The 21,823-nt window shown below is 40.4% G+C and overlaps 1 protein-coding gene across 1 annotated transcript; it reads right to left on the minus strand.

Moving 5' to 3' along the window:
• Positions 1–4,838: 4,838 nt before the first annotated feature.
• On the minus strand, positions 4,839–12,182 carry LOC109041549 (uncharacterized). The gene is made up of 2 exons (XM_072304317.1): positions 12,032–12,182; positions 4,839–5,620 (listed from the first exon to the last, which is right to left on the minus strand). The coding sequence occupies exons 1-2, from the start codon at positions 12,044–12,046 to the stop codon at positions 5,438–5,440; spliced, it is 198 nt and encodes a 65-aa protein (XP_072160418.1). The 5' UTR covers positions 12,047–12,182; the 3' UTR covers positions 4,839–5,437.
• Between the last annotated feature and the right edge of the window lie 9,641 nt (positions 12,183–21,823).

A 21,823-nucleotide genomic window follows, 5' to 3' on the forward strand; every position in this document is an offset into this window, starting at 1 on the left:
TCAAATTGTTTTTTTTTATTGTATATCTGGTCACGGGCTGCAGAGCATCTATCATATTTCTTATCAGCTTCTTTTTCCGGGCTTGGGCTTTGGGGCCGCTCAAGTATTACATAGCGTAGTTAAGGGGGGGGGGGGGTTGATCCAGCGTCATGGTGCGTTATAAGGGGAGGAGGTCAAGCCAAGCGTTACGCAACAAATCCGAGCCGGGGGAAAAACTTTGAAAAAAAGTGCGTCTTCTTGGACATTCCTCACCTTTCTTTAATTCAATATTATTTTTGCAATGGTTAACTTATTCAAAATTGTCCAAGTGAACTTTTCCGGTAAAATTATGAATAAAACATATCGAACTATGTACTTTCACACCTTCGTTGATCTCTACCCGTCGTATTTCATCGATATATCTTTTAAAGAAACCCGAATTTTTCAAGCTATTTTCTTACCGTTTTCTTGATTTTTTGAAAATGGGGAGCGGGGGAGGATCAGGCCAGCGCTACGTAATTCAAAAGAAGGGGTGTAGGGTAGCGTTACGGGTGCGTTACAGAGAGGAAGAAGGAGAGGGGGTAAAAAAATCGGAAAAAGTGCGTTACGTGATACTCGCACGGCTCCTATTGCTAGGAGCTTAGTTCGTCAAAGACGCTGCTGTGAGGAGAGCATTAAGTGCAAAAATGAAGTTTTGAGAAGACGATTTCAGAGGCCTCTGACTGGAAAATTTTCCGTCATCAGCTCTATGCCTTATTACGGCAATACATCTGACGGCGGGGATTAAATGACTCGCTTAAACCAATTATTTTCGTTAGATTCGGACCTTCTTCTATTGAGATTAGTTGAAATTCCAGGAATGCAGATCGAAGCCAATTTTTTCCGGGACAACATCCCTCATACGATTTTCTCTGCCACCGATTGCAGTGAAAAAATGTGTGCTGATAAATTATTTTGACCAGGAGCGTCGTTTCTCGTCGACAAAATTTGGTTTTTTTTTTAAAGTTAAATCCGTGTGAATCTAACTTGAAATCCGTTTTTTTGAGTTAAAAAGCGTAGTTTTGATATCTTTCAGTAAAATTCAAAAAGACGATAACAAAACAACGTTTCTTTAACTGAGAAAAACTGACTTAAAGTTAAATCCTCACGGGAAAAATAGAGAAAAAAGAGAGAAAAAATTGTTGACAAGAAACGACGCTTTAAGTCAAAATAATTGTCTTAGGAAAATTTTTTTTCAGTGTGATCTCTGACGCGTGCGTAACGTCGTACTTTCACCATCGAGATGACATATTCTAGAGACCCCGTTCTGCTATCTTCCCTTTCAGAGGCAATACCGTCACCTTCCGGCCAAAGTATCACAAGCGCCATGCGACGCATCAAAATCCCGCCGCCATTTTATTTTTTTACAGAGAATTTGTCGGTTGAATCTGTTTGAAAATTTCACTGAATTTTATCGGCAACGTAAAGCAAATTCAGGGACATTTCCGGGCAGCTGCGTTGAACAATTTCTCTGAAAAAAATAAAATGGCGGCGGGGATTTTGATGCGTCGCATGGCGCTTGTGATACTTTGGCCGGAAGGTGACGGTATTGCCTCTGAAAGGGAAGATAGCAGAACGGGGTCTCTAGAATATCGACGGTGAAACTACCAAACCACGTATCTCATTTGCGGTGTTTAAAAATCTACGCTCACATTTTATTTTTTTGAAGTAGACCAAATCAATATCATTCCTTGAAATTTTCACGGAATTTTCTCCGCTCAAAGAGGAAAAATCACAGAAATTTTCAAGACTGGATGTTAAGTAGTTTTTCATTTAAAAAATAAAGTATGACAGGAAGTCTGCGACGTCGCAAACCGAGATACGTGGTTTGGTAGTTTCACCGTCGATATGTCATCTCGATGGTGAAAGTACGAAACCACGTATCTCATTCTTTCATTTTTCCTGTGGAAAACCAGTCAATTTCTTGAAAACTTTTTTAATTTTTCTTACCCGTCCGCAAAAAATGGTGTATCCATTCCATGCCGTAAAGTTGACTTGCTTCTCTTTAAAAAATTAAGATAGGAGCAGAAATTTTAAAACACCGCAATACAGATACGGTTCATTCGGAAATGGAGATGTTGCATGTGTTAGGGATTTGCGATTTGACCATTGATTCTTATGTAAAAGTTGGCGAGAAACACGATGGCGCCACTGGTTTCCTCTGAAATCAACTCCCAAGCTCAAAAAAAAGCTCTCAAGTTGAGGCTAAAATGGAGGGATATCCCACGCTATCCTGAAAGTCCACCTCTACATCAAGAAACAACTCTCCATGCAAAGATAGGGAGCAAATACATTAGCAGTGATGCCGTTTTCTCAGTTTTAAAGTCTCCAAATAAAGTGGCAACCCTGTCAATGTATTTGCTCCTTATCTTTGCATGGAGAATTTGTCTTGATGTAGATGTGGACTCACAGGGGAGGGTGGGATATCCCCTCCATTTTGGCCTCAACCTGAGAGCTTTTTTGAGCTCGGGAGATGATTTCAGAGAAAACCAGAGGCACCATCGTGTTTCTCGCAAACTTTTACATAAGAATCAATGGTCAAATCGCAAATCCCTCACGCATGCAACATCTCCATTATGAAACGTCGCATGGCGTTTGTGATAGTTCGGCCGGAGGGTGACAACGCCCTCTGTGATGAGCGACGGACACCAGGACGCCACGTCGAAAGTGCACACGAGCCCGGAAAACACCAGTTGCTCGGGGTGTGAGCATCATCCCGATCGCAGCATCACGGTGCGCAACCTCCTGGAACATTCCTCCGTGCGTTAATCAGTGCTCTCTCGCTCCACGCGTTGCGAATAGAGCGCTCATGCGCCCTGCTCCCTTTCCGCTCAGCGTGAAAATCTTCCACCTCGCGGAGTTGTCGCAGCGGGCGCAGGATACCACCCGCAACCACTCGATGCTGTCTTGGTGTGTGGCGGAATTTTCGTTTTATCGGGGCAACCGGGCGCCTTTTCTGGGTTATTTTAACGTGCCTTGTCCTCAATACTGGGTTGCCGCTTTGCTCGGAGCGTGAATGAGGTTTGGGTTTGGTTGTGGAGCAGTCTTCGAAACTCACAGGCGCCAACGCGCCAAATGCGCCTAAAAAATGAAGACTCTGCGCCAACGTAGCCCCTAAAAATTGCCCCCTAGAAATCTGCATTTTCATATTAGGTGCTTATTCGAAATTTTCAGCACCACAAGTGAAAGCTTTTTCTATTCTTCACGATTTCATCATTTGTGCTTTTGTCCTCCCCAAGTTACAGCTGCTTACTAGTTCTGTTACTAAAATATCTTGCGTCTAACTTTTCACTGAATGCGCCGTAATATATAGGCAAAAAGTCAATTTGGCCCCTAAAAAATCTTCAATTGCGCCTGAAAATCGGGCTCGATGCGCCACACGACTCCTAAAACTCAAAGGTGAGTTTCGAATACTGTTGTGGAACTAATAGAATTCTTAGAATTTCTAAGTAAAATGTATTTTGTATATTATGGATGGGTATAGGTGATGAAACTTTAGAATATGTCCATTTCGCAATGGCCTCTGGAAAGATGTAGCATTACAGAGTTTCTAAATCTCCGTTTATATTACGTTTATTTGTTTACTTTTTTTTAGAGGAAAAATCATTGAATATCATGGTAAACATTTGGTACCTACGGAAGAACCTAGTCAAAGGGACAAAAATCAAAGAATAGGTTTTATAATTATGTTTACGTAGTATGCAACAAAATATTCTATGTTTATTCTATTGTTATCCTATTTTATTTTATTTTTTTAAGAGAGATACGTATGCAAGAGAACAGCAACAGCATCTTCTGAAATACTTGTTTTCAGAGTTAAACCATTGAGATAAGTTTCATTGAAAAAAAATCATAATTTCATTTTTATTATTCGCACAGTATTATGTAATTGACTTTGTTTTCCTTTTATAACTTAAATTTTTTCTAATATTTCAGCATTTCATGACACAAAAACTAGCTACGCAGCCTATGGCTTTTTTTCTATGTATAAGAAAATGATCCAGGCTTGGTTTGTAAAATCGAAGGTGGCTCAATTTCAGGCTTGTGAAAACCTCGGCCTAAGAAACATTGCGTATTAATTATACACACCCGGAAAACAAGTCAGTCAATAAGAGCCGAGTATCAGACTTTTATTGCATTTATTTATTTTTGACCGAGCCTAGATTTCTAAATAACACCAAATTTTCTAGTGATGAAGGATGATTATCTCATTGATTGGTAAATTTCTGCAAGTGTTAAAAAGTTGCTCCAGTTATTTACCTGAAAAATTCCTCTTTTAATGCTTATTTTAATATCCTCTTAATTTTAAATGCATGTGTACCATTAACATTATAACTTGATTATCTAATGAGTATCTATTCTCATTCGCTTCCCTCTGAAAAATCAGAGAAAACGGACAGTTGTAATGTGGAGGAACATCCCCATTTGCCAGTCTAGATGAAAATGCAAGTGAAGCAAATTTTGAAGCTTTAAAATCCTAAAATTTCAACATTTCTCTTGTGTTTTTCACTATTTTTTTTTAAAACGGAAGAAGGAGCGGCTTAATACAAGTAAAAATGAAAATGAAAAGTGAAAGGAAATTACGATGGACGTAAGTAAAGGAAAGCAGAAAAGAGTTTTTGGAGAGTAGCGATACATTTTTTCAGTTCGACTTAAACCTATACTGTTCTCGATGCAGTTTCATCGGATTTTTAGTTGCAAGGACCAAATTCAGTCTCTGTAACAGAGCAAGTTTAAGCGTAACTGGACAAGTGCATCTCGTCCCAATTAAGACCATTAATTTCCCGAGGAGTGTCGACTAAAATGATCTTAATGCAAAATAATTTTGGAGCGGTTAAACTCCCTCGGAAGAACTTTTATTACAAATCTTTTTTACAATTTATACACTTCAACTTAATAATAAAAAAAATATTAACAATATTTTATCGGGAATTTTTTTCTTTGTTTGTACTTTTCTTCGACAATTTTTCAACCGATAGAGAGTGAGAAAAATACAGATCTTCATTCATTCAGATCTATGTGAAATTTAGAGATATTCCATTGCTGAAACTTCTGAAATCCTTCTTAATGGGTCCAAAATGACGTCACTCCTTGATTTCTTCAGTCGAAGTGGACGGAATCTTCACTAAAGTGTGCCAAAAAAGCGCCAAACTCCGGATAGGAATGGTGAAATTTAGAGTGAAATTTAGAGTTATTCCATTGCTGAAACTTCTGAAATCCGTCGTACTGGGTCCAAAATGACGTCATGCCTTGATTTCTTCAGCCGAAGTGGACGGAACTTCACTGGAGCGTACCAAAAAAGCGCCAAACTCCGGAGAGGAATGGGGAGGGGGGGGGGGGGGGTTACGAGATCTTACGAAACACACATAAATCGGTTTCCGGGCATTGCGCTGGAAGCCTCATGAGTGTGGTGGAGGATCTAGTAGTAGATGGGGTGGAGGATGGGGAGGATGGGGTTGTGGGACTGGATGCGGGAGGAAGAGCTCCAGGCCCAGGGTGAGTGAGCCTGGACGATACCCTCGTGGGAGACGACGCTGGTCGGGACGATCGGGAGGACGTAGGCTGCGGCTACGGCGATGGCCAGCACGAAGAAAACAGCGACCTGGAAACAGAAAACGGATCGAATTAAGTTGGAGTATGACACAGGCCTGCCGACTGATTGCTGAAATATATATGGACGTATTTCTACCAAAGAGACCTATGTGCAAGTGAGAAATATGGGGTGTGCTCGTTAGTTCTCTTTGCGTAAGAGTGAATGAAAATAATAAAGCGCCAGTGACGTCAGCGGCAACGAACGAGAGCCGCCACGACGGGGAGATCGTTGGAGGGAGTCTTTAACTCATGAGCCCTGTCCACAACGCTCTCTTGCCATGCCCGCGGCTCATGACTCCCGCATCCAGTTGGCACATAGGTCTCTTTGATAGAATGCACTATCCCGCTTTTCCAATTCTTCAAAAGGAATCACGCCCACTTTTACATTGCTTCTTATGCAGCTTCAACGAGCACACCCCATATTTCTCACCTCCACATAGGTCTGTTTGGTAGAAATACGTCCATATGTCGCAGGCAGATAGTAAAATCAGGCATTTTGTCAAATGCCTAGGCAAGTAGTCAAATATTCTGACTTAGATTGAAATTCTGATTCTTTTAGTAATTTCAGACAAAATAATTCATTGCTCCTGCAAGAAAAAATTCTCAGTAAATATGTGCACACACAATAGTATATTAAACGATTTTTAGCTCCTGAACAGACACTCATCTTGAAATTTTCAGCATGTCATAAAATACACAATTTTTAGGATGTGAAAGTACACAAATATGAGACGGAATTGAAGAGGTAGAGACAAAAAGAGTTCGTAGGTTTGATGAGTTATTTTTCCAAAAATGTTGAAAACTCGCGAGCTTTTTGCCATAAATTCACAAAAAATTGTGTAAACCGTCGAAATTTAACTATCTGCCTAGGCATTTGACAAAATGCCTGATTTTACTATTTGCCTGCGACATATAGACAAAGCTGTATATACGAAGAAGACAAAAAGGATATGGAGGGATACTATTCTGCCGTGCTAAGGAAGAACGCCGTATGAGCCTCCAGGCGTTGCCAAATTTCCTTTGATTAAACACGAATATCCTGGTAAACTCATGAATATTTTCTTTCCAATTTCTCAGATACTTTTGCTCGCAATTTCACCTAAAGTTCCTGAAAATTTCAAGGAAATATATTCACAATTTTCCTCAAAAATGAACATTTTATGGAAGGAAATTTGGCAACTCTCGAATGTTCATACGGCGTTCCTCCTTGGCACGGTAGTATTGGTGGAAGCGGGTGGTCAATTTTCAGCGGAAAGAAATGACTGTAATAATACATATCGACGGTGTGAGTCGGCAATCACATAACTCGTATGCGGTGTTTGAAAATCTCCGCCTCTATGTTATTATTTTAAAGGAGGAAAAATCGACATCATTCCTTGAAGTTTTTGCAGAATTTTCTTCGCAAGAATTGCCGTTGAGTAGTTTTTCGTTTGAAAAAGAAAGTACGACAGGAAGCTTGCGACGTCGTAAATCGAGTTATGTGATTGCCGACTTACACCGTCGATATTCTCATTTGATTCATATATTTTTCTTCATCAATTTAAATAAGAACAATCCATGTAGAGTGTGCAAACATTTCAAAATCATGAGTTGAAAAACGCGGATTCTGCGAGTATAAATATTAGAGCCAAACAGAGCGTGCTGCCAGCGCGAGAGGCTCACTGGCGCCTACAAACCTAAGTGGATACTTCACGCATTGCGCAATGTTTGAAGCATCCACTTAGGTTTGTAGGCGCCAGTGCGCGTTTTGCGCTGACCGCCCGCTCGCCGTGCCGCGGCGCGGCACCTCAAGCAACTAATTCACAACAGAGATGTTGCACAGTGTCATACGAAATTGAAGGCGCTCCTACATATGATGTTGTAATGACTGTAGCCCCTATTCAAGAGCCTAAAGAATCATTCTGAGGCAAAAAATTGGCAAAATTCAGATGAATGAAAGCAGAATGCTGCTTGAAAACAACGTCGCATTCCATTCAATTATCGATTTCTGTATCAAATGCGAGGTTGTTTTCCAGATAGGTTTCAGTAGTTTCACCTTAAACATGGAATTTATCAAATTCAAGACACCTGCAAACTCTGATCTCCATTGCTTAGTAGCATAATTATTTATTCTAAGATTTAAAACGGGCCGATGAATACAGTTTATACTGATTTTTTTGTTTTTTTTTTCATTTTTTAAATATTTTTGTGAGTCATTCGATTGAAGAAGGCAATGTTAAAATGAAATGCAGTAATGAGAAAAGCCCCTTCATCGAGTTTTACAAGTTTCCGCCAACGTTAGCTCCTATGGATGAATGGAACAGCGGGATCTAACGCCTGGATGCAACTATTAGTGTCCGAAGGACGTGCGTGTTGCATAACCAATTAATTGGAGGCGTTTTGCTTTTCCATGCCCGCATCTCACAGCACAGCAGCCGCGTCGTTTTCGTCATTCGTGTTGCTTTGATTAGTAAAACTCACATTTTTGCAGTCATAGAATTGTAATTTGGTGATTGAAAATTACAGAATCAATTAAAAAATACAAAGAAAATTAAAAATTGAAACTAGCAATGATGAGTGGAACAAGTGAGATGAAACATCGAATTAAGATTTATTATCATCGCTTTGAACACATGTAAACCAAATAGACGATTAAATCATGCAAGAATGGCAAATTAACGTTGAAACTCCCAAATAACGTATCTCGATTTGCGACGGTGCAGATTTCTTGAAATATTTTATTTCTCAGATGAAAAACTACATGACGGCAATTTTTAAAAACAGAAGTAAAGATGTTACACAAGTATGGCAAATTAGCAAAAGTATTCATTTGCATCAGCTCGTTTAGTTACGTGAAAATCACCGAAAAGTGTGAATAATTATTTTTTGTCATAATGTTTTTTTGAAGTGCTTGTTTGCGGAAGAGATTACCGATGCAATATGGAAGTTCAAAACTCGATTAATTATTAACGATCAACTCCGGGCGATTCTCGTATTTTTTTATGGACTATTGTTAGAGGAAAAAAATAGGTTTCTGCTTGACCGTTGTAACCAATTTTTTTGGCTCCTACGAAGTTGATTATTCGCAGTAGAGCTGCAGTAAATTGAATGAAATCACCACGGCTTCACGAGAACATTTTTTTACTACTTTTTTGTATGCGTTTATTATGCTTCACGCCTATGGACACAATCCACAGTCTTCAATAATATCAATGTATCTTTCCTCTGACGGAAACACTTTTTGCTCATATTAAATACAGGACATTTGATGAAAGATATATTTTCATTTTCCCAAAACTCAGCCACGCAACGTAAAAAAAGCCGATATAGTGCCAAAAAACCTTATCAAAAATTTTTTTAACGTTTTTTTATAGCAGAATAAACGCCATAAAAAAACAGTGACTCATGACCATAACTATAGTTGCTCCGCATATGAGGGCCTTTCTGACCAAACAGCTTATACCCATGTCAACGTCGCTAACATTATGCAACGTTTATTTTTTTTTACAAGTATCCGAAATCACCCACATTATAATCTGCCAAAGTATTCAGAAAAATGGAAAGCAAATTTGAGGCAAATTTCAGAACTCTGTACCAACTAAGCAGTTGGACGTATGTACAATCTTAGCAACATCGACATGAGTATAAGCTGTTTGGTCGGAAAGGTCCTCAATCCTCATATGTTAAGTCCTCTTTAAGCCACAAAAATTGCATTGCGGCAAATGCTTATGAGTACGACCCTCAGGAACAACTGGACCGAGTTTATCGGAAAGGAACATTAACCCACATCAGGTTGAAACTGAGAAAAAGAGGTTTGAAGTGTCATTACTACACAAGACTCAATGTAGAAAATAAACTTTGACTTCTCTTTTCACAAACTAATTTTTTTGTTTCGATTTCAAGTTTTTGGCGAGAGAAAATATACGACTATACTGAAAAAAAAAGTTCGGTGAGTATATGGGACCAGGTTTTATTCGGTACACGCAGCGGAATTATTCGGTCTGCTCAACCAAAATTTTCGGTCCGCTGAACTATACCATAAGAATTTTTTATAGTTAGGTTCTACAAACCGAACAGTTTGGTTGAGCAGATCGAATAATTCGGTTGTGTGTACCGAACAAAACCTGGTTTCATATGCTCCTAACCAGTTCGGATTCACCGAACATTTTTACTTTCTCGCTACCCTGAGGTAGAGGAAGTAGTGTCATCTTGCAGGGTGGGAATAAAGAGTTGAAATTTCATAATTTCTAGACGTTTTAAGGTCCCCCCAGGAGTCAAAATAACCATACTTGAAAAAATGTCCGTTCGTCAGACGTCCCCCAAATCTGTCTACAGCGATATTTCAGAATCTATCAGTTCAAGTTCATTCAAAATTTGCAGAGAAGACCATATCTATGGTCTCTTTTTTTCAGTGGGAACTTAAGAGCATCCTGAACTCAATTTTTTTAAAATAAGGATTGGTTCCCATCCGATATACTTGGTCAAACTATGAATACGGCCCACAATAAATCCCTATAGTGATTCATTTTCCGATCGTCAGTGCGTGCATCAAATGGACGTATTTATGCTAAAAGGAGATATGTGCAAGTGGAGAGATGGGGTGTGCTCGTTAGTTGGGTCATAAGAAACAATGTAAAAGTGGATATAGCTCCTTTTGAGAAAATTGAAAAGCGGGATTTGACATTAAATCAAAAGGAGCTAAGCGCCAAAATATGCTAACTCATGAGCCGCGGGCATGGCAAGAGAGCGTTGTGGACAGGGCTCATGAGTTAAAGACGCCGGACGGCGATCCCGATCCCGAAACCGTCACCGCACTCACCGCTGACGTCACTGGCGCTTTGTATTCCCCATTCATTCTTATGGCCCGACCACTAACGAGCACACCCCATCTTTCCACTTCCACATATCTCCTTTTCGCATAAATACGTCCAAATCTCCTCAAATACGTGGGCTCGTGTGACAAACGGAACGAGGGGGGCATGCACGTCGCGTTGTCGCATGCAGTTATGGGAAATTGTGTCATCGCTGACATAAGGATAACCAGAGCACCCGAAGCCGGGGCGACCGCAGCCGCAGAACCGCCTGGTGCTCGGATGGTTCCAGCGCGAGAAAGCGTGCAAATTTGAAATTGGGCCCCGACCGACCGCTTCCGCATTTGACCGCCACTCCGAAGTGGTGCTGGCCGGGGCTCCTCACTTGCGCCTCACGCACTTCCCAAATTGATTTAACTCGATTAGAACCCGAGCCACCGATATTATCCGCTCGCGACTCCGTCGATATTGAACGACGACGTAATTCTGATCCTGAATCGCGTCTCACGCACCCTCCAAATTGATTTAACTCGATTAAAACCCGAGTTGCCGATATTTTAAGTTTTTTATCGATATTTGGACGGAGTTAAACAGAAAGGAACCAAGCCACATCGGGATCGAACCGAGAAAAAGAGGTTTAAAGTTCGGCTCCTGCATAAAACTCAATGTAAAAGATAAACTTTAAGTTCAATTTCTACAAAATTTGCTCCGACAAAAACTTTGAATTTTTGGTGATGGATAGTACAGCAGTGGTTGAGTTCGAAACCACTCATAACTCAATTTTTTCCAAAATGTGGGTTGGTTCCTTTCTGCTTAACTCAGTCCATTTATTTCCTTTGAAAAATGGATGGTTAGGTTTTTAACAAAATCGTTTTACAAGCACTTTTTACAAAACGCTAGAAAGTCGGAAGGTGTTGAAAGTTATAACCGAACTTTTTATTAGTTTTTTGACATTTTCTGAGTGTAGCCGAGTATTTGTTTTGCTTTTTGAATTTTAGAGTACTGAATATAAATAAAACTGCTCAAAAGTTATAGCAGGGTTGTCGCAGTCAGGAAATACAAACCGGGAATCGTCAGGGAATTTTAAAAAGTCAGGAAAAACCTGGAAATGTCAGGAAAACTGATGAAAGCGCCACGGGAAAATTTTAAATTCACCTATTTCCATCCTAAAATGAGTTTGACGTTTCGAACAACAAACTATTTCAAATCATGCCATTTTAAACATCTGGCGTACCCTTAATTGTCAGAAAATTTTACCAAAATGTGACGGAGAAATCAGGAAATGTCGGATAATTTAATTTTCCAAATTCCGTGGCAACACGGGTTCTAGAATGAATTTGACGTCGGGAACAACACATTTTGCGTAAATACTATTTCGACTTATGTCTCTCTAATCATCTTGCGTCTTTTAAAAATTGTCTGAGAATTTCACTCAAATGCGTCAGGAAAATCAGGGAAATGTCAGGGAATTTTATTCTCTCAATTTTTTTGGCAACTCTGTCGAAACCGATTTTTTTTAAAAAAAAAAAAAAAAAATTTAAATTATTCGAGTCGAGAACTTTAAAAAACGAAATACTCGATTATATCAAAGAGCACTGAAGAATAAAAATGGAGAAAATTCTCGAACTTACAGATTTGAAGGACATGTTGAAGCGGGAGACGTCTGCCTGTCTACGAAGTGCGAAGTGCGAACTTGAAAACGATAGACGTACTGTGCCGTGAGGGGGTGGCGAGAGGCTTTATATCCATCCGCGCCAGGACGGAGGATGGAGTGAAACGAGGAACTTTGGAGTCGTGAACTTGCATCCGAGGTCACCCTCGCCGGCACCTGTAACCGCGTCACAGCCACTCCATGGGTGTGACCGTGAAACGCGCGCCCGCTCCTGAACGCTGGAGGCTGGACCACGCGACGTCCACCAGACGTGGGAACGTGCCGTATCCGACGTCCAGCGGGTCGTCTGTGCGGTTTTTTGTGCCGCGAGAAAAAATTGAGGGTCTCAACTGGGGAAGAGGTGTCTGGACGAGGTCTAGATGGTTCTGGCGAGGTGTCATAATCAGAGCGATGGCCAAAGTGCAAAACCACGTATCTCCAATGCGGGATTTCAATATCACAGCTCCTACTTTAAAATGGAGATGTTGCATGTGTGAGGAATTTGCGATTCGACTGTTGATTTTTATGTAAAAGTTTGCGAGAAACACGATGGTGCTACTGGTTTTTTCTGAAATCAACTCCTAAGCTCAAAAAAAGCTCTCAAGTTGATATTTATATTTATAGTAAAACTTAAAATTAAAATAAAAATAAGTTCAAGACAAACCATGATGCTATTCATTTTAAGTTTTACCATAAATATAAATATTTTAGATGCTACTTGCCCATAAATGTTTGTTTCTCTCAAGTTGAGGCCAAAATGGAGGGGATATCCCACGCTATTACTACATCAAGACAAACTCTCCATGCAAAGATAGGGAGCAAATACATTAGCAGGGTTGCCGTGTTTTCAGTTTTAGAGTCCCCAAATAAAGTGGCAGCCCTGCCAATGTATTTGCTCCCTATCTTTGCATGGAGAGTTTGCCTTGATGTAGAGGTGGACTCTCAGGATAGCGTGGGATATCCCTCCATTTTGGCCGCAACTTGAGAGCTTTTTTGAGCTTGGGAGTTGATTTCAGAGAAAACCAGTGGCCACATCGTGTTTCTCGTGAACTTTTACATGAGAATCAATAGTCAAATCGCAAATTCCTCACACATGCAACATGTTCATTGAGGGTCACAGCTGGGAGAGATGTGTCTGGAGGCCTACATGGTATGAGTTGAGCCGCATATTCCGTGGTTTTTTTAATATTAGAAATACATTTTTTGGAGTAAAGCCAGACCACGGAGGTTTTCAATTACCTAATTTTTATTTACAAGATGCGTGGATGCATTTCGGACATATAATCCATCTTCCATCTTATTGTTCTTATTCATCTGCATCTTTATTGTTTGTTTACCTATCACCAATTTGTTAATTATTCACCGTTCTTTTATATTCTAATTAGTCGTATAGCAAGCATTTTGACACGTTTTTGTGAAATTTGTCGCTTGTCGTATACTATACATGTGCTGAAGATGGATTATTCATCCGAAATGCATCCACGCATCCTGTAAATATCAAAATTAATTGAAAACCTCCGAGGTCTGGCTTCACTCCAAAAAATTAATGTCTACATGATTCTGGTCAGGTGTGATCACAGATCAATGGCCGATGTGCAAAACCGCGTATCTCTATTGCAGTATTTTAAAATTTCTGCTCCTATTTTCATTTTTCAAACAATCAAGAAAGCAAGCCAACTTTTGGAATTGATACAGAATATTTTGCTAACAAAGAAGAAAAATTGAGGAAGTCTTCGAAAAATTACGTTGACTGGTTTTCCACAGAAAAAATGGATTGCATTTTGCAAGAAGGAACCAGGAGGATTGCAATGTTGTTAAGATTGTGCAACTTCTTTTGTCTTGGAAGAAAAACCTGATTGTCCATTAACAATTTCTATTTTGCTTCCCGAAAACTGTGCATTATACTTTGGATCGGTGTTAAGACCAAATAGATTCAGGTATAAAAAAGTGGTTTATGTTAATTGTTGTTTGCCTGTTTGTACTACTGATGACAGACCCTAGGGCCGAAATGCACCTAGAAATGTAATGAGCCATTTGTTACACTTGGATTGCATTTTGCAAAAAGGAACCAGGAGCGTTGCAATGTTGCTGAGATTGTGCAGCTTCTCTTGTCTCGGAAGAAGAACCCGTTGATCTGTAAACAGTTTCTATTTTAATCGCTGAAAACTGTACATTTAGGACAAAAATGGACGTATTTCTACCAAACAGACCTATGTGCAGGTGAGAAATATGGGGTGTGCTCGTCGAAGCTGCGTAAGAAGCAATGTAAAGTGGGCGTGATTCCTTTTGAAGAATTGAAAAAGCGGGATATTACATTCTATCAAACAGACCTATGTGCCATCTGAATGCGGGATTCATGAGCCGCGGACATGGCAAGAGAGTGTTGTGGACAGGGCTCATGAGTTAATGCCTCCCCGACGAAGATCGCGCCCCCGCTCTGGGGCTCGATCATTGCCGCTGACGTCACTGGCGCTTTATTATTCTCATTCACTCTTACGCAAAGAGAACTAACGAGCACACCCCATATTTCTCACCTCCACATAGGTCTGTTTGATAGAAATACGTCCAAATTACCATGTAAATTTCATATTTTTTCATGATTTAAATACTTTTATCGCAAAGGATGAAGTTGCACAGTTTTAGCATCATTGCAATGCTTCTGGTGCTTTTTTGCAAAATGCAATCCAAATAAAGTATGACAGGAAGTCTGAACTGGTAAAGAGGTGTCTGGACGAAGTCAAGATGGTTCGGGCAAGGTGTTATATTGTCACAATCAGAGATCAGTGGTGTGGTGTGCTTTGCGATATATCGATTGATCTGCCATTTAAACCCATGGCAAAGGATCGATGAACGGGGTATTCGCAACGAACACTTAATAATAGATTCCTCACCATAGCTTCAAATGGGAATATATCGATGGTCGATCATTCACACCTCACCACCGTCAGAGATCGCTGCGGGCCGATTATTGAAACTGATAGACAAAGCTATAGACAAAGAAGACAGAGGGAGTATAGAGCGATCCTATTGGTTGACATGATTGGATCTTATAGACTAAGGAAGAAAATGATGGACTAACTGTCAGGTTTCTCATGGTTGCCGTTAGTTAGTCCATTACCTACCTCCCATGTCCATTGCCACCACCCACTTCCACCAATAGGATCCCTCCAAATCCCTTTTGTCGTCTTTGTCTATAGCTTTGTCTATCAGTTTCAATAATCGGCCCGCTGGTCGAAGTGCGAAGCCACGTATCTCCAATGCAGGATTTCAAATTTCCGCTCATATTTCCATTTTTCGAAGAGAAAACAGCCAACTTTATGGCTCTAGAAAGTTGCTGGTCGGACAGATCTTATTATTTTTAGCTAGTCTACAAATATCAAGCATCAAAACACGACTCAATTACCAGCGCGCAACTGACCCATTATTACAATTTTGCAACATTGGGCTTCGTCCTTTAAACATCTACAAAAAAATCTAAATACATGGAAATTGACTGTCTCTCTTGGAATCCTTGGTTTTGAATGGATTTGAATTCGATGGAGGAGAAAAAATACTATTGCCAACTTGCCAGAGTCACCTGTGCCTCCCAAGTTCCTCTCTGTTTTCTCCATTCTAAAATCTAAAACTGCTCTGTCAACTTACTGCCGTAAACATGTGTTTACTCAAGCATGTCTCGATTTCAAAATGGTCCATTCCAAGGTTCTTGAAAACGAACTTCCGCTTTACGAAAGTTACGTTGCTCTACAATTATCTCCTCCTTAATTAACGACTCAGTTGCGTCTTCGAAGTCATAAATTTTATTGTTGGGTCACGAACGGCGACACGGTGGAAAACATCAACCGACAATGTTTTCTATGGATCACCCATTCTTCAAACTTTTGAAATCTGATCGTCATTCCTTGAAGGGAGCTTTCCTGGGGGTAACATTGTCAGCAAAGCTATTAATGTAAGAGAAATTATTGTCAGCGCGCGTATGGGGGTGAAGGAAAGGATTGTGATAGCCTTCGAATACTTCCCCTTCCCCACCTGCACATAGTTTTGTTTGACAGAATTACGTCCAATTTACTTTAATGAAATGTACCTGTCCAATTTTTGTCCGAAATTTATCTGCTTTTTGCATGAAGTCTGAAGAAAAATCAGTGAAGTTTTCAGTTAGAAAAGCTCAAGATTTTCCTGATTAATATGCAATTTGCAAGTGGAAAGGCAACATTGAAATAAAGTTACGTTCTTTCGCAAGGGAACGACGATATGTGACCGGATCTGTGATCAGGGATCTTCCAAATATTCGAATTTGAGTTGACTAACGAGCACACCTCTTCTCTCCCACCTGGTTCCGTTTAGAAATACGCCCCAATAGCCCGTTCAATGGAATATCCAGGGAATTTGGCAAGGGTGGGTCCGATATTCATTCAGAAGTCACGGATCCGGTCACCGTTCGATACGATCTGATCGTGAACCGATACCAAAACTAGAGTAAGATGCCGAAGGACTGTGACATCGTGACAATTAACACATCTGACTTTCAAGCGCGTTGCTCCAACATGACGTCATACCTGCATATGTCATTGGCGGAAACACCATCCAACGAATGTCACTCGTTAAAATCCCAGGGTTCGGTACGGAGAAACACCGTGCGAGGAAAAAACGCCATACAAGCATTCCTGCGTTGCCAACTTTCATCAAACAAAATATCCATTTTAGAGGATATTTTTAGATATTTCGAATTGGAATTTTCAGATACTCCGGGGAAAATTCTGAATAAAACTCTGTGAAAAATTAACCAAAAAATACGCATTTATAATGTCGAGGAAATTTGGTTTTTAAAAGTAGAAATTTGGCAACGCCCGAATGGTCATACGGCGTTTCTGCGCAGCGCGGCGGCACAAGAGACTGTTTCGCTCGTAAAATACCTCTCATTCATCGCAATCGTTTTTTAGTGCTCGATTTCATGGGTTAATCGTCCGTTAATTTGATTTGGCATGAAAGTATTCTCGCGGACTCGTAGTTTGGAGGCCCTGAGAAATGGAGGCCAGTCAACTCGACCCGGTGGCATATTCGTCTATGCTGACACCCAGGAAAAACGAATTTTCCTCGAAGACCAAGGCATGAAAAACATTTTTACATTTTTTTAAAACATGTTGTTGAGCTGTCGCACAAAGTTGAGTGGAAATCCATTAGCTTGGTGCTATAATTTGTCGTTTCTCGAAAAAGGGAATGTAACCTCATCCAAAAATTGCAAAATTGACTCAAACAATTCAATTTTTTACAAGAGTAATCCTGCATATTTTCGTTGAAAATTCGTCTGCACCGCTAGCGAAAAGCGAATCCACTGTGCATTATTTTCAGGAGAGGTATGCCTTCGAATTTCATGACGCATAAAAGAGTTCGCATATTAATTTGTAAAGATAGCTATTGCTGCACGCAGAATGTTTTGTAGCATGCTTGCGAAATGAAGGCGCAGCATAGGCATTACCTCGCCCGGTATCTAATGACTTCCGTAAAGCTCATTTAATTACCAAGCTTCCTCTAATGTTTCCCGCAGAAAACAATATTCTCGCTCGGGTGTAGAGACAGAGGTGCAAGAAATAGTCTGGGCCTTTTTCTTTAAAAAAAAAATCATCGGGAAATAATTTTATGAAAAATGGAATGTTTCTCTGTGGATATATATGCTCTGCAGTTGTTATCACCAATATATCAAACCAATTAGCAGAATCGGATTGATTTTTTGGCTAGTTTGATTTTAAGTCACATTGTCAAACCACACTAGCTAACCTTGCGGTGAAAATACCGTCAATTTCAATACTTTTTGAAATTGGTAAACATGGTGTCTATGATTTTGGATTTATTTCGTCTCATTATATCTGTTCAATCTCCTCGATGATATACCCCCTGATGAATTAACGTTCGGGATCTCCTCTCTTTTTCTTCTAAATTCTCTTGACAGGTATGTCTCGACAAAGGTCAGAAAAAAATCGACTTTTTCATCTAATATCAGAGAGAAATCAACGGCGCTTTGCACGAATTCTCTGGAAAACGTTTCATTCTCTGACAAATTCTGGCCTTTTTTTGTGGTTTTTTCAGGTCCTAAAACCAATAAAAATCCAATACATTCTGCACGAGTATGCTGCCGTGCTAAGAAGAACGCGTATGAACATTTGAGAGTTGCCAAATTTGCTCCGATAAAATGTTTATTTTTGAGGTAAGTTATGAATTATTTCTCTTGAAATTTTCTGAAGCCTGAAATGAAATTGCGAACAAAATTATCTGAAAAGTTGGAAGGGAAATATTCACAAGTTTACCAGGAAATCCATGTCTTATCAAAGGAAATTTGGCAACGCCTGAAGGTTCATACGGTGTTTTTCCTTAGCACGGCAGTATGGCAAATGCTACCAGGACATAGATTACCTCCCCCGAAATTCCATCTAATGATACATTCTCTATACCTTTGTCCGCACATTCGAACAGTTCAGGAAGGGTCAAGATTATAGTCTTTCCGGACAGTGAGTACTTGGGTTCCCTGGACGGGTCCTCAATGTATCGGCTTCGATGTACATCGACCGTGTTATTAATTACGTCTCAAAGATGCAAAGAGGACCATCTGAGAGGGAGCCGTCTATTTCCGCGCCCGGCACCGCGTCACAACCCACAAACACTGTTGCCAACCCATGCGCGGAAGAAAACATATCTCAATCTACAATTCATTAATGGAGATGTTGCATGTGTGAGGAATTTGCGATTTGACGGTTGATTCTCACGTAAAAGTTTGCGAGAAACACGATGGTGCCACTGGTTTTCTCTGAAATCATCTCCCAAGCTAAAAAAAGCTCTCAAGTTAAGGCCAAAATGGAAGGGATATCCCACGCTATCCCGAGAGTCCTGCACTCAACAAAACAAACCCTCCATGCAAAGATAGGGAGCAAATACATTGACAGGGCTGCCACTTTATTTAGGGACTCCAAAACTGAAAACACGGCAACCCTGCTAATGTACTTACTTCCTATCTTTGCATGGAGAGTTTGTATTGATGTAGAGAAGGACTCTCAGGATAGCGTGGGATACCCTCCATTTTGGCCTCAACTTGAGAGCTTTTTTTGTGCTTGGGAGTCAATTTCAGAGAAAACCAGTGGCACCATCGTGTTTCTCGCGAACTTTTACGTGAGAATCAACCGTCAAATCGCAAATTCCTCACACATGCAACATCTCCATTATAACATTTTAATAGTAGGAACGACAACGGTGTTTGCGGAAAGGATGAAAACGAGTAATTACACTCCGGTACATGCGGAGAGTGTGGCCGCCGCACACAGGGAACCGAGACTTTGGGAGGTGTTGGCGGACATCAAATTTTTTATTTAAACTGCGAATTTTGATGTATACCAGGGTTGTCACAGTCAGGGAATTTTTGACAGTCAGGGAAAACTTGAAAATGACAGGGAAAATGACAAAAGTGTCAAGGAAAAGTTTTCAAGTCACCTTTATTTCCTTTCTAGTCTGAGTTTGACGTTTCGAACGACAAAATTTGCCTGAAAACTATTCCAAATCATGTCCTTTTCAACAACTAGTGTAACCTCAATTGGACGTATTTCTATCGAACGGAACTAAGCACCAATTTGAGTTCCTTTTGAGGAATTTAGAATGCCGGATAGCGCGTTCTGTCAAACGGACCTTAGCGCCATGGAAAAGCATTGCGAGTAGGTATAGGACGGAATAAGCCGGACGCCCGATTCTGCCGCCAATCCAAGCCCCCCTCTACCTCTACCTTAGGTTCGTTTGATAGAAATACGTCCAATTGGACCGCGTTCAACAGAAAGGAACCAAGCCACATCAGCTATTGCCCATTTTAACCGGGCAATTTAATTTTTTACTAGAAAACGTTTATGCGGATCCTTTTGAAAATGTCAGGGAATTTGCTTTGTACTATGGAGAAGATTTACCGAAGTTTGCACGAAAATCCGCACAACTGTTTTCATGTAAAAAATTAAGTTATCCGATTAAATTTGGCAGTAGCTGATGTGACTTGGTTCCTTTCTGTTTAACGCGGTCCAATCACCAGGAAATTTTACCAAACTGTGACAGAGAAATCTCGGAAACGTCAGATAATTTAATTTTCCAAAATCTGTGGCAACCCTGGTTTCTTTCGTCGCATTATTAATTTTCAGAGGTGCTACTGAAAGAAAATTTCACGGGGATAGAAACAAACGGAACATTTTTAAGCGTTCTCGTTTTGTATTTAGGAGGGTTTAAGCTTTTGTGTGCTGGTTACACGGTCAAATTCCCATCAATTTCCGATCAAATGATGACTGGTGCGTAGGCGTACCATCTACCATCAAATTTCTGAGGCCTGCAAAAATTTGATGGTAGATGATGGAACTGTGGGGCTCGTCCGTCATCTGATTTTCACACAACCGTGCTTATTTCATGTTTATTTCAATCAACACCCTGTTTTAATTAATTTTACTCATTAATCTAGAAAACTCTCGACCGCCATTCTTGGTCATCATTTGATTGGAATTTTGACGGAAATTTGAGCGTGTAACCAGGCCATTGAAGTTTCTACACCTTGTCGAACTTTTCCCACCATTGTGCGACGGTATAGCGGGCGCCTTTATTGTCACAGTCCCCGCACGCCGCGCCGCGCCGATCCGCGGTCTATAATCTAAATAAATAAGTAGATCACTCGAGCGGCGCTATGCGACAACACCCTGTACACATTTTCAACATGGCCCCCGGAGCGCTCAAACGTGAGTTCAAAGCTGAGGCTCACCGGAAAGTGAGGTTAGGGATCTTAGGAGTGGACGGTGTCCACCCGAAGGTCGGCGGTCCGTTTCCTTGTGGGGCTACGGCACAAAGACGTCAACACACCTTGAATTGAAACCCTCTCGTCAAGCAAGAACCTCGTCGTAACTCCATCGGTGGCGTGGTCGTGAAATGCGAATGTATCGATTGGTGTATGCCATTTAAACCTATGTGGTAAAGAATCGATTATTAAGGTGTTCGCTCCATAGGTTTAAATGGCATAAGAGATCGATATTATCGCATAATTTCTATCGCCACGCACACTGAACTCCATCTAAATTTTTCAATTATTTCTGAATAAAAACCGTTCCATTACTCGCAAGGAAAACGAGGCGAAACGTAAAAAAAATCTCCATCTGTTTATGTTCTGACGGCCAAACGTACACAAAACCGCGTATCTTCTGTTTGCGACCGTTGCAAAATTTTCCTGTCATACTTTTTCATGTGATTTCCGTGGGGAAAACAAAGCGTATGTAAAAAGCAGCCCGAAACAGGAAAGGGACAATGGAAAACGCAGGAAAATGCGGGAATCAAGGCTAATAATTTACAAAATACAATAAGGCAGGGACGTTTCGGTACCTCACGTGGCACCATTATTTCAACTGCTAAATAGAATTAGTAAAATACAAATAAATTAAAATAAAAACCAGCAAAGGGCGTTACATGATGAAATTGGTATTGGAAAATGACGCCGTTCTCCTGGTTTTTATTTTAATTTATTTTATATTCTTAATTCTATTTGCAGTTGATAATGGGTTGCCGTAAGGATACCGAAACGTCCTGCCTTTTGTATTTTGTATTTTCTAAGCCTGTTTTCGCATTATTTTGTCCTGTGTTTTCATGATTTCCTTTTAATATAACTGGGCGTATTTCTGCAAACGGAAACTATGTGGCATTGTAGAACTTGAGCCCTGTAATACACTTATTCTTATGGGTCTAGGGCTCATGTCTTAAAGCACATGGTTCCGTTTGATAG

This window comes from Bemisia tabaci, chromosome 9, assembly GCF_918797505.1.
Source record: "Bemisia tabaci chromosome 9, PGI_BMITA_v3".
Classification (NCBI taxonomy): domain Eukaryota; kingdom Metazoa; phylum Arthropoda; class Insecta; order Hemiptera; family Aleyrodidae; genus Bemisia; species Bemisia tabaci.